The following is a 14,107-nucleotide window of genomic DNA, read 5'->3' as shown; positions in this document are numbered from 1 at the left end:
GATTTAAACAGCACCTTACACCTTGTAGACTGCAAAATGTGAATTTATTTTACTAAAATAAGAGGAATCATACAAAGTGTGTGTTATTTTTTATTTAGTACTGACCTGAATAAGATATTTCACATAAAAGATGTTTACATAGAGTCCACAAGAGAAAATAATAGTTGAATTTATAAAAATTACCCCTATAAAAAGTTTACACACGCTTGATTCTTAAAACTGTGTTGTTACCTGAATGATCCACAGCTGTGTTTTTTTGTTTACCTGAACAGTTAAACTGCCTGCTGTTCTTCAGAAAAAACCTTCAGGTCTCACAAATTCTTTGTTTTTTTTTAGCATTTTTGTGTATTTGAACCCTTTCCATCAATGACTGTATGACTTTGAGATCCATCTTTTCACACTGATGACAACTCAGGGACTCATATGCAACTATTACAGAAGGTTCAAACACTCACTGATGCTTTAGAAGGAAACACAATGCATTAAGAGCCGGGGTGAAAACTTTTGAACAGAACGAAGATGTGTAGATGTTTCTTATTTTGCCTAAAAATCATTTGCAATTCATTTAGTACTTCCCGTCAGAAGCTACAGAAGATACTCCCAGAAGACAAAATAAGTTCAATTCACCCTGATCTTCAAATTCAAAAAGTTTGTGTCATGTTTCCTTCTGAAGCATCAGTGAGTGTTTGAACCTTCTGTAATAGTTGCATATGAGTCTCTCAGTTGTCCTCAGTGTGAAAAGATGGATCTCAAAATCATACAGTCATTGTTGGAAAGAGTTCAAATACACAAAAATGCTGAAAAACCAAAGAACTTGTTGGAACCTGAAGGATTTTTCTGAAGAACAGCGGGCAGTTTAACTTTTCAGGACAAACAAGAGACTCACGAACAAGTATCAATAAATAAAAAACAAACAAACAAACACACAGCTGTGGATCATTCAGGTAGCAACAGTATAAAGAATGAAGTGTATGTAAACTTTTGAACAGTTTCATTTTTATACTTTTAACTATTATTTTCTCTTGTGGACTATATGTAAATGTATTTTATGTGAAATATCTTATTCAGTTCAGTACTAAACAAAAAATAACATGCATTTTGTATTTTGTACATTTTGTAGATTCTGCAAGTTAAACTTTTGACCTCAACTGTACAATCCTAGCACAGAGGTTTGGTCACTAGGGTCTTTTACATTGTGCATAAAGGCCATTATAGCATAGCAAATACACAATTAGAACAATTATGATCAATTAATCTTGCTTAATGGCCTCAAAATCTTTTTTTATCAGAGAGGGGTAGCCATTTTGAACTCTGCACCACATTTAGAGTCCACCAAAGTGTATGTGTGTGTGTCTGTGTGTGTGTCTCTCTGAGAGTTCTTTGCTGGTTTCCTGTCACAGAGGAAGTGCCTCACCCAGCTGTGTTGCTCCCTATTGGCTCACGGTCAGGAGAACAGTGATTTCGGGCTGATAGGGTGGCCGAGCGAGGGATAGATAGAGGGAGTGCAGAGCGAGGGACAAGCAGTCAGGACAGGTCAGAGGGTAGGCAGGAAGAACAGAAGTGCACGGCTAAATAAAGACAGACAAGATGAAGAGAGCAAGTGAAGGAGGGTGCAGACGTGAGAGCACATCATCTCTGCTAAAGAGGAAATAACTCTGAGGTAAGACATCAGAGAGCAAATGAAGCTTCAGAGAAGAGAAAAGATAGTTGCACGGACAGATATGAAATGCAATCGGCAAATATAAAGAATAACTTGAAAGTTTGTCAACTTGATGATGGAGGATGTTTCTGCTGAGAGGATTTTTGTGGTAACTACAAATTTTTATTTTTAATTTCTGTACTGTTATTTTCTGTACCTGCAATTTCTTATTAATGAACAACATTGTAACCTTTTAAAATTGTGTGGACTTACTTATATACTCTCATTAGTTTCTCATAAATCTGAATTGCTTCTTGCTCCATTTCAGTCTTGTCAGCTTGAATTGTTCTTAGCATACTTTTTTTTTTTTTTGCTAATGACTGACCTTTTTGCTCATCCAACTTTCTCAACAGCTGATTTCATAACATGTTACCATGTCTCTAGTTCTCTGTCTGATCGTCCATCTCTGTCTCTCCCAATCCTTGTACCAGTGTCTGATTTCCAGATGACGCTGGACGGGGTTTGGGGGGGGCTGAGGAAGGACAAACGCTCCCCAACTTTCCTGTCATCAATTCTGACAATAGTAACTATGAGTACCAGTCACCAAATAACTCTCTTCTCTCACAGGCTGAGAAATATGTTGGTTTTTGTCTGAAAATAAACCCTATTTGGTGAAACACATACCTGAGTGCTTTTGTTTTTCAGTTGTTTATTTTAGGCTACTTTCATGTTTTTTACTGGTTTGTTTTTTTGCATTTGTTTTACTTTAGTGACCATTTAATTAATCAAAATAATGTCTTTAACATTAGCAAGACAGACAGATGTGAACAGTAAATTAACATGAGACATGCACCTTATACATAAGTAAACATAATAAAGAAGCATTTAAGCTTTAAAATAGCGAAGTAACTTCAAAGTAGCTAATGGAACAAATGTTTTACTTTATAAAAGTTTGTTACTGTACCATTTGAACATACAGCCAGATTGAACCCTGTCCATTAGGAAAATGGCTTCGTCCTATTTGCTACTCCTTCAGTGACATGCGCAGTGCGCACAACTTCAGTCAAAGTCGGTCATCTCATTCCGTAGGACGGACTAATTACTGACGCGGTAGTAGAAACCGGTAGGGAACCTGAAGCTCCGTCGGTATCGATAGTGGAGGAGTATCTATAACATCGATATGAATCACCGCTTCAGATCTAATTTGATTCGCCGTGAGATCTGACCTACATCTGAACTCTCCAATAACATCAGACACAAGTGACTTTTAACTCGTCTGAAGTTTGACACAGTTCGCGGCTGAGTCCCGCGTATCTGTTTTGTTTTTAGTGTCCGTGTTTTAATAATATTAACTTTGTCGATGCGATTCCTTGCGTTCATTTTTAAAACGTCGAGACTCAGTTGATTCCTTTGGACGTCGAGGTGACAACTTTTTACCAGGTATGAAAATGCTCTTTAAAAACCTGTATTTTCTGGTGATATTCTAGTGATTTTATCTAAGACAGTCTGTTGTTTTACTTATATCCTCTTATGTCAGTAGTATTTACTGCAATTCAGGTGTAAGTAACTATGGTAGCCTATCTTTATTAGTTAAATTTGTCATAAAAATAGCATCACGAACTGTTCATAAAATGTCAAGAGATTTTAAATCTGGTGTGGCAGAATGAATGTAAACAACTATATAAAGCTGGATTCCCTTTATGTCTATTTATTCATTTCAATCAGTCATTCATAAGTGCTTTCAACTTGACATTTCACTGACACACAAACAGCCCACCTCTCTAACCACATCTGTAACAAACTTTGTAGGTGTCTGTAAATAATAATAATAATAATAATAATGGTGAAGTTGTACAGACAAAGTTAGTAACTAATCTGGGGTTTAAGTTAAGATCTGACATGGTTACTAAAAGGATTTTGCATGAATCTCACTACGGTGTGTACAACTGGCAACATAAGGGTTGTGTCCCCACATGTTGTTAGTGTGTAAAAACAAAAGCGGGGAGCAATAGTCACCTGATGACACTGAGGAACATAAAATGCCATTCAAGCCTGGTCAAGAATGCGTCAGTCTGTCAGTTTTGCAATTAGGAAAATTCCTCTTTTGAACTAGGCTGTAGTAGGTATGAATGTATTGTGAGTGATAAACATGCCACTATGGCAGAAGTTGAGTGATGGTGTTTTCTCGCTTCTGCTGTGAAATCCACAGTTGCATGTCCTTGCTGGAGTGTGGTTAGAGTTTTGCTTGTGTTTAATAATTTTTTTAGCCTTAAATGGTATTATGTAAATTAGTACTTTACTTTTGGTCTTTAGACTACCTCTGATTTTACATTTTAGTACAATTGCGGGTATATTTTTGGTTATTTTTATATAATTCCGGTAATCACATAATATATATTAGATGAAGCTTATTTTGTAAAAAAACAAAAAGTGGTAAGCAAGGAAAGATGAGCTTGTTCAGGTTAAGGAACAAACACATGAAAACATATTTTGAGTTGTGAAACTGCCCTAGCCTGCGTAAAAGAAAAACAATTGCATACCTACAGTGGAATTTAAAGTTCTGATGAGTGGTAATAACCTACAGAGTAGAGGAACGAGTTATAAGCAAATGCACACAGTGAATGAGAAGAATTATTGGAATGATAATGTGACTTACAAGAGCTGTTACTGCTGTTCTGATGACAATTGTTTGATATTAGGCTTATATACTATATTTTATATATACAAACGCACACACACCCCCACACATACAGTGTACATACATACACCGATATGTACTAATATACAGTAGTCAACATTTAAAGTGGATCAAAAAAGTTCATCAAAGTAGTCTTAAGACAAAAACGGGTATTGTTTTCATTTTAGGACAACTTTATTGATCCACTTCAAATGTTGACTGAATATTACTATGAATACATGAATGGAGACTTTTTTTTATCAATTCTGCAAATTAACAAGAACAAATATTGTCATTTGGCTATAAAACTTGTTTTACCTTATAATTAAGTTGATTTTTCTGGGCCTTTTGACAGGTATTTTTCCTTTTTAAATCATAAACTTTATTTTCACTTTATTTTGGTCAGTTGCACAGTAAACAAAACTCATTTTGTCATTGTTTATTAAAAATGTAAGAATCACTTTGACGTGTTGCTACTCATTTTCTGATAGATAGATTCACATTTAGAGAATATATTTAATAAACATTGATAAAATCCAAATCTAACCCAGTAATCAGGCATCATATCTGCAAAATGGGCACATATGTCTTTGACGTGTATATGTTACCAAACCAATTCTGTTATCCTTAGTTACAGTTGAAGACAAAAGTTTATACACCCTGCAGAATCTACAACGAGTAATTGTTTTACCAAAATAAGAGGGATCATACAAAATGCATGTTATTTTTTTATTTAGCACTGACCTGAATAAGACATTTCACATAAAATATGTTTAAATATAGTCCACAAGAGAAAATAATAGTTGAATTGATAAAAATGACCCTGTTCAAAAGTTTACATACACTTGATTCTTAATACTGTGTTACTGAGTCCCTTGTTTGAAATGTTGCTACTCATTTTCTGATAGATAGATTCACATTTAGAAAATATATTGAATAAACATTGATAAAATCCAAATTTAACCCAGTAATTAGGCATCACATCTGCAAAATGGGCACATATATCTGTGACGTGTATATGTTACTTTATTATGCAGTCAAACCGAAAACTTTAATTACTTGTCTTCAGTGTTAGATAGATAGATAGATAGATAGATAGATAGATTTTTAAAGTTGATACTTTGTTGGTACAAAAACAATCACAGGATTTAATAATATTATTATAAAATTAAAAAAAATTCTGCTGAAGTGCTGAGTTAGTTGTCATGTTTGAAATGTTTTTGAAAGGCTATAAATGACGCAGATAACGTGACTGAGGTAAACGAACCGGAACTTCCAGCTCTCATTCTATGTCTTTGTATGTTTGAGTGAGAAATAGCTCATAAATATGTCTCTGTAGTTGTACTTTCACTTCCTTCAAGTGCCCACTATGAACTGAAGTACTGTAAAAGTAACTCACTTCTCTTTAGATTGGATGGATTATTGGTTGTATTTTAATGCACAGTTTTTCACTGAGGACTAAACATTCAAAGTGGACATTGATGTAATTAATCGTTAATCATCTGTCTTGACCGAGAGTTGAGGTTTTGGTTTAATTTTACTTGTGGAAATTTGGTGAGCAGATCATTGGAATTCTGGAGTGGTGTTTTATATTGTTGCATAATATGAAAGTGTCCTCACATTTTAAACGGTTTTAGTTCTCTCTCTGTCTCAGCGATGGCAGGCGTCGCGGTCAGACCTGCTTCCCCCTCACCCTCCATCTCTCTCCTGGAAATCAAAGCGGAGACGCGGTTGGTGCTGAAGTCTTTTCTGCGTCACTCCCTGTCGATTCCTCCTGGAGAAAGGCCTGGACGGATAGGAGGAGAATACAACGACCCCAACAAATACAGGTGACGCATATCATTCAAACAGATACAGAGTGAAACACTGTAATGATGCAAAATAAAACAACTCATAATCCCTCTGCCTCTGAAGCATATTTTTTAGACTCTTTAATTCCTTTTAAATTCTGAAAGTTTTTATTCACAATATGCTTTATTCAATTTTAACCTAGTTTCCAGATAGGCGTGGAAGCTGGAATGGTCCCAGATGAATCATTCTTTTCATCTGTCAGTCTTCAATAATTATTGTTGCTAACCTCACTAATGTGAGTTTTTCAAGGATCCCTCCTACTAACCTAATTTATTAAGTAGTCCAGGGGAATTTTTAGTGGTCAAGTCATCTAATCTTGGACCAAACCAATTCTGTTATCCTTAGTTACAGTTGAAGACAAAAGGTTACAGAAGGTTACCTTGCAGAATCTGCAACAGGTAATTATTTTACCAAATTAACAGGGATCATACAAAATGCATGTTATTTATTATTTAGTACTGACCTGAATTAGACATTTCACATAACACTTGTTTACATAGAGTCCACAAGACAAAACAATAGTTCAATTTATAAACATTACCTGATCAAAAGTTTACATACACTTGATTCTTAATACATTATTGTTTGTTTTGTTTTGTTTAGTGATAGTTGTTCATGAGTCCCTTGTTTGTCCTGAACAGTTAAACTGCCTGCTGTTCTTCAGAAAAGTCCTTCAGGTCCCACAGATGCTTTGGTTTTTCAGCACTTTTGTGTATTTGAACCTCTTCCATCAATGACTGTATGACTTTGAAATCCATCTTTCAACTGAGGGACTCGTATGCAACTATTACAGAAGGTTAAAATGCTCACTGATGCTCCAGAAGGAAACACAATGCATTAAGAGGCAGGGGGTGAAAACATTTTGAATGTAAAAATCAGGGTATATTGTCTTCTGGGAAACATGTAAGTATCTTCTGTAGCAAGTACTAAATTAAATGTTGTATTTAGGCAAAATAAGAAAAATGTACATCTCTTCATTCTGTTCAAAAGTTTACTGGGAGCATCGGTGAGCGTTTGAACCTTCTGTAATAGTTGTATATGAGTCCCTCAGTTGTCCTCAGTGTGAAAAGATGGATCTCAAAATCATACAGTTTTTTGATGGAAAGGGTTCAAATACACGAAAATGCAGAAAAAAAACAAAAAATTCACTCCAAAATTAAAAACTGTCATCAATTATTCATCCTCAGGTTGTTCTAAACGTGTATGAGTTTCTTTCATCTACTTCACACAAAAGATATTTTGAAGAATGTGGGTAAATAAATGGTTGTTGGTCTCCATTGACTTTCATAGTATTGAAAAGAATACTATGGAAGTCAATGGAGACTGGAACAACTTGAGGGTGAGTAAATTATGACAGAATCCTTGTTTCTGGGTGAACTATCCTTTAAAATGAAAAATGTACATCTTATTCAAAAAAGTTGAATGACCCATCTTTCTCTTTTTAGTGCCTCTACAAAAGACAAGGTGAAGAAAGATGCGAATGGATGGGACTCTTTGGATGAGCAGATCAGTGCAGCAGAGGAAAAGAAACATGGAATTAAAAATTTGATAAAAAGAAGACTAAGATCTCGTTCATCTATGGTCCGCCATGCAAAGAAAGATGGCGGTTCTGACCTGACTCCAAACAACACGCTGGAAAAGCAGGGTCAGTCAGGCCACTCTGACAAGCCGTCAACAAATGGAACACGCAGTTTACCCAGGAAAACAGAGGTAAAATCACTGCCTAAGGCTTTTTTTATAATGCAGAGCTACAGCGTTTTTTGTTTATCGTCAAATAACATATATGTAAGTTGCTCAATTGACAAATTTTATGTAGCTTCAAAAAAACCTGCATTGCATTAAAGTGCATATTTAAAGTGAATGGTTGGCTCGTATACTTCCAGTTCCACTACTTGTTGCCATGCTGGCAGTCTGTAACCTCACTGTAGGCACCAAAACAAATATGCATTGCCTACAAATGAGGTATGAAAAAGTAAAAGCATTGTTGACTGTATATATATTGAAGAGGCCATAACTTGCTCTTGTTTCATCCGGTGCTTGAACTGTAATTCTAATCAAAAGCGTTTGTGGGTTCAGTATTCAAAATTTTTAACATTGTTTTTCAGAACTTGTTAATGAGAATTTTTCTTTTAGGAGGAGATAGTCGCTCCATCCTCCGCATCTGAAGAGGAAGGTGGCAGAAAACCAGAGGACAAAAATAAGAAAAAGAAGAAAAAACTGAAAATATCTGATATACTCAAAAAAGTGTCATTCAAAAAAGAAGAGCCTCGTCCTCAGCGTCCAGCCACTCTACCTATCAGAGGTGCCACAGATGTTCCACAACCTGGGGATCAGCCTGTTTCACCATGTAAGTTTCAAATGTAAAAGAATTGCTTTAGCTTGTTTCAGTCACATGATCCTTCAGAAATCATTTTAATATGCTGATTTGCTGCTCTAGACACATTTCTTAATATTATCAATGAAATTCTTTTTTTCTGATTAATATTTTTGTGGAAATTTTTTTTTTGATGATACTTTGCTAAATAGAATTTAAAGAACAGCATTTATTGGAAATCAAGTTATTTGGTAACATTTTATTGCAAACTAGAATGATAGTCTGCATATGATATTATTTCTTTCAGCCCATCCACCTGAGTTTTATGACGGTGTGGCAGAAACACTGGACAGAATCGCACAGAAACACAGTGTGAAAAAGAAATCCCCCGTTAAACCAGAGCCTGCGCCAAGTGCACTCAAAGGTACATGTAAAACCATAAACCAGACTTGTTTATGAGCTGTTGTTTTTTAATTTTAGCATAATGTGTGCAGCAGATACATTGAATACTAAACAGACGAGTTGTCTGAGGTACAGAAATTCATGTTCAGTCCATTAACAATAGCTTATTGTTATAATGGGATGATGGTCAAGCTGATGAATTTTTTTTTTTCACTTGTATTGTTGGAGATTATGTTACACTTCTTCTTTTCGTTCACAGACAATAACAAAGAGGCTGTGGTTCAACAGCTAGTTCAGATATTGACTGCAGAGGGGGATGCCATAAATGAAAAGGTAATGATCCCTGAGTTTGGGGTTCTTGGAAATGACTCGCCACCTCTTGACACGTCTTACTGGGATGTAGAGTGATTCTTATCTTCTTATCATAAGCAGTGTTTTGACTGTTTATGGTTAATTTTAGTTAATTACTTTGTGTTTATCACCGTTAGTCATTGTTTATCATTGTTTATTGTAGATAAATGCCAGTCCCTTCCTGCGGTCCACCCTCACACGCCTCTCCTACCCATCCTTTGCCAAACTCCTCGACACGTATGCCAGTCAGAGTGAAGAACCCCCCGCTCCAGCACCGGTCAGCCCTACGCTGCGGCGGCTCGCCATCACCATGGATGTGTCTCGACGAGTGGTCACAGCCACTGGAGTTCAGCGTCTGACAGGGTATGCTGAACGCTACATGGAGAGCTTTGCACCCTGGGTGAGGAGTCACGGAGGATGGGTGAGTTTTTACTGTCTACTTCAGGATTTTCCTTCATCTCTCTGGGATATTCTGTGTTTTGCGTCTCTTATCTTTCTCCAGAAGGGGGCAGAGTTGTCAAGTAAACAGTTTTTGTGTGTTTTTATCCACAGGGGAACATTGCACAATTGGATGAGGTTCTGGAGTGTGATTGACCTCAGTCATTGACCTTAGATCTGTTCATTATGATCTCTGGATCATCTAGCATGACCTCTGTGAGGAAAGAAAGAAGGGGATCCAGCCAACTGGACAACTGACACTACTTGATTATGTGGTTTCTCTGCCGATGTATTTATTCTTTTGTATTTTGAATGTTTTAAAAATTTTTATGTGGTTTTTATACCAAAATACATGATTCCAATCATCTACTATTGTCTTGCATCCTTATTTAGTTGTAATGACCTTAACAGAAATAGTACAGATAATCAGTTTAGTAAAACAAATAAGCAGTTCTGAAACGTATGATTTCCATTTAAAAGAAATTTGATCACAAGTTCATTGCAAGCAGTACTAAGGGTATTAACAAAGAGTGCAATAATATTAGGATTTACTTCCACCGGCTATACATTCAACTTTATATTCATTACATCATCTTTTCCTAAGTACGTATTAATTAGGAATTTACCTGGTAAAGTAATTTATCTGAAATTCTTCTTTCTAAGTGCATCGGCGAAATCTATGTGCACATGCAATATCACGTCCAGTATCTCTAAAAGGCAAGTCCGTTGAAACATTTATTACATATTCAGAATTATGTTTTAAGGAGCCCCTGGCACAATGGGGCGAAGGTAGGGTCAGTCCATGTATTTTTCTGCTCGTAGGATTTGGCAGTACATCAGCATGGAGAACACCAAAGCAAGAATCTGGAGGGAGAAAATGCAGTCACATTATGACCACATGCAGCGCTTGTATAATAAGCAGACTATATAAGAAACATGAGTTTCAAAGTACCTGAACGATTCCAATGCAAATTCCAAACCCAAGCACTGAGGTGATGTTAGCCAGAAGCCAGTCTTTGGCCTTCTCATAGCATGGCTAAAAAAAAAGAAGTTTAGTCAGGTTACAGGTAGGCTACTCATTAACGCAAAATAAACCCTGATATAAACAGTTTATTTTCTGATAATGACTGGATGGACGTACATTATCTTTGCATAGTATGACTACCAAATAAATAAATGGACATCTAATGTAATTATTATTATTCTCTACCTCACTGCCTCTTTAGCCCCGCCCACCAATTCGCACACATAACGTAGTGTAAACCAGTGGTTCTCAATCCTGGTCCTGGAGGACCCCTGCTCTGCACATTTTGCATGTCTCCCTTATTTAACACACCTGATTGAGATCTTCAGCTTGTTAGTTCAATTAATGGATCTCTACTAATGAGCTGATGATCTCAATCAGGTGTATTAAATAGGGGATACATGCAAAATGTGCAGAGCAGGGGTCCCCCATGACCAGGATTGAGAACCACTGGTGTAAACAACTAGAGAGGCAAACCAAACGATAAAGATCGCTCCTAATTAACAAGACGCTGTGCAGTGGAAAGTTGTGGAAACTTCCCACTTTCCAACATTAGTGAAGTGTGGATTAACTTTATTTTGAATGAAGATCCAGACAGCATTAGTGAGAACTTGGTTCTTTGTTAACTTAATTTTACTGCAGATTTGTTTATTAAGTTCACAGTTAGACGCAGGATCTTCAGAAAGATTGAAACTAAAACCAATCGGCCATATTTTCAGCCCTGAACGTAAACAATGCCACTGAACCGAACGAAGCTCGCATATTTCGCTGATTATTGCTGCTGAAAATGGTCAATTATTGTCATGTTTTGGGCTGTACTAATTGGTCGGACCAGGAAAAACATTTGGAGTACTATAAACTGCCAACAGTGATAACAAATCAAGAAGAAAAGCGAAAAAAGGTCTGTGGTTGGCCAAACTGAACCAGGATTTCCAGGGCAAGAATCTTGACAACATTCGTGTTTGTTCTTATCATTTTCGGTCAGGTAGGTGGAATATTGGGCATATATCTTAATTAATACTGTGCGTACATATGTTTGCCATCTAATAACTTTAGTTTGTCAAAATATTGCCCTTTCCGGCTTATTAAGTCCTTCTCTATATGATTTAGCAGCTTCCACATGTTTTTTTCGAGGTTTAGAAAGCATAAATTAGCAGAACAGTGTATTCAGTAGTACATTAACTATGCAATCCATGCTGTTGTTTACAACCGAGTATCGCCAACATATATTGAGTAACTGACAAAATTGTGATGCAAACACTCAATTGGATTTGACAGTAATGTTGCACCACACAAGTGTGAGTAACTGTTCTTATTACGACAGCTTTGTCTGTTATTACAGATCGTTTGATATGTACTACTGAGTAATCATAGTACTGCATACTGTTAGCCAATCATAGCAGTCGTGTTTACTTCAGAGTCTACAATCTGACACACCTATTCAAACTGAGCGTTCTGATGAGGGGGGTCAAACAGGACAGAAAATAGCCTATTACTTCTAAATTATGATGTATTTTGATGTAAAAAGCTTTATAGCATTATTAGTGGACCTCCGAGAACAACACAAAATATTAAAAAGGCAGATCAAGACCCCTTTTATTTACTCCTGTGTGCCAAAGCTAAATTTTCAGCATCTTTACTCCAGTCCTCAGTGTCAAACGATCATTATATATAGGTCCATAAATATTGGGACATTGAAACAAGTCTAACATTTTTGCCTCTATACACCACCACAATGGTTTTGAAATGAAACGAACAAGATGTGCTTTAACTGCTCTTTGTTCTTTGCGGGTATTTACATCCAAATCAGGTGTAGGAATTACAACATTTTGCATATGTGCCTCCCACTTATTAAGGGATCAAAAGTAATGGGACAGAATAATAATCATAAATCAAACTTTAACTTTTTTAATACTTGGTTGCAAATCCTTTGCAGTCAATTACAGCCTGAATACTGGAACGCATAGACATCACCAGACACTGGGTTTCATCCCTGGTGATGCTCTGCCAGGCCTCTACTGCAACTGTCTTCAGTTCCTGCTTGTTCTTGGGGCATTTTCCCTTCAGTTTTGTCTTCAGCAAGTGAAATGCATGCTCAATCGGATTCAGGTCAGGTGATAGACTTGGCCATTGCATAACATTCCACTTCTTTCCCTTAAAAACTCTTTGGTTGCTTTTGCAGTATGCTTTGTGTCATTGTCCATCTGCACTGTGAAGCGCCGTCCAATGAGTTCTGAAGCATTTGGCTGAATATGAGCAGATAATATTGGCCGAAACACTTCAAAATTCATCCTGCTGCTTTTGTCAGAAGTCACATCATCAATAAATACAAGAGAACCAGTTCCATTGGCAGCCATACATGACCACGCCATGACACTACCACCACCATGCTTCACTGATGAGGAGGTATGCTTAGGATCATGAGCAGTTCCTTTCCTTCTTCATAAAGGAAGACTCTTACCATCGCTCTGGTACAAGTTGATCTTGGTCTCATCTGTCCATAGGATGTTGTTCCAGAACTGACACACATACACCTACCTCCTGGAGAGTGTTCTTGATCTGGCCAACTGTGAAGGGTGTTTTCTTCACCAGGGAAGGAATTCTTCGGTCATCAACCACAGTTATTTTCCGTGGTCTTCCGGGTCTTTTGGTGTTGCTGAGCTCACTGGTACGTTCCTTCTTAAGAATGTTCCTAACAGTTTTTTGGCCACGCCTAATGTTTTTGCTCTCTCTCTGATGGGTTTGTTTAGTTTTTTTCAGCCTAATGATGGCTTGCTTCACTGATAGTGACAGCTCTTTGGATCCCATTTTGAGAGTTGGGGCAGCCGTGGCCTAATGGTTAGAGAGTCGGACTTGTAACCCAAAGGTTGCAGGTTTGAGTCTCAGGTCTGGCAGGGATTGTAGGTGGGGGGAGTGAATGCACAGCACTCTCTCCACCCTCAATACCACGACTGAGGTGAGTCCCTTGTGCACTTGGATGGGTTAAGTGCAGAGCACAAATTCCTAGTATGGGTCACCATACTTGGCTTCACTTCACCTCCTTAAAGAGTTGACAGCAACAGATTCCAAATGCAAATAGCACACTTGAAATGAACTCTGGACCTTTTATCTACTCATTGTAATTGGGATAATGAGGAAATAACACACGCCTGGCCATGGAACAGCTGAGAAGACAATTGTCCCATTACTTTTGGTCCCTTAACAAGTGGGAGGCACATATGCAAACTGTTGTAATTCCTACACCGTTCACCTGATTTGGATGTAAATACCCTCAAATCAAAGCTGACAGTCTGCAGTTAAAGCACATCTTGTTCGTTTCAAATCCATTGTGGTGGTGTATAGAGGCAAAAATGTTAGAATTGTGTCGATGTTCCAATATTTATGGACCTGACTATATATATATATATATAT

The 14,107-nt window shown here is 37.1% G+C and overlaps 2 protein-coding genes across 4 annotated transcripts in view; one reads left to right on the top strand and one right to left on the bottom strand.

The window, feature by feature from the left end:
- Window positions 1-1,528: 1,528 nt before the first annotated feature.
- Window positions 1,529-10,039, top strand: bcl2l12 (BCL2 like 12). Of its 3 annotated transcripts, XM_073840196.1 has the most exons (8): window positions 2,703-3,079; window positions 5,971-6,145; window positions 7,613-7,877; window positions 8,301-8,514; window positions 8,789-8,905; window positions 9,143-9,216; window positions 9,398-9,655; window positions 9,787-10,039. In XM_073840196.1, exons 2-8 carry the CDS (start codon window positions 5,973-5,975, stop codon window positions 9,826-9,828), a joined length of 1,143 nt encoding a protein of 380 aa, XP_073696297.1. In that variant the 5' UTR covers window positions 2,703-3,079; window positions 5,971-5,972; the 3' UTR covers window positions 9,829-10,039. The 3 variants fall into 3 exon arrangements, with proteins under 3 accessions (XP_073696289.1, XP_073696297.1, XP_073696283.1); XM_073840188.1 differs by lacking the exon at window positions 2,703-3,079 and adding an exon at window positions 1,529-1,660 and having other exon boundaries at window positions 9,398-10,039; XM_073840182.1 differs by having other exon boundaries at window positions 2,708-3,079; window positions 9,398-10,039.
- Window positions 9,941-14,107, bottom strand: part of tspan4b (tetraspanin 4b) — an 11,833-nt gene continuing 7,666 nt past the window's right edge. The window contains exons 7-8 of the mRNA XM_073840210.1: window positions 10,625-10,708; window positions 9,941-10,536 (exon numbers count right to left, since the gene is read on the bottom strand). Coding sequence (XP_073696311.1) covers window positions 10,468-10,536; window positions 10,625-10,708 — 153 coding nt within the window. The 3' untranslated portion in view covers window positions 9,941-10,467. The remainder of the gene's footprint in view (window positions 10,537-10,624; window positions 10,709-14,107) is intronic.

Source organism: Garra rufa, chromosome 1 (genome assembly GCF_049309525.1).
Source record: "Garra rufa chromosome 1, GarRuf1.0, whole genome shotgun sequence".
Lineage (NCBI taxonomy): Eukaryota > Metazoa > Chordata > Actinopteri > Cypriniformes > Cyprinidae > Garra > Garra rufa.
This window is presented reverse-complemented; position numbering and strand designations above follow the sequence as displayed.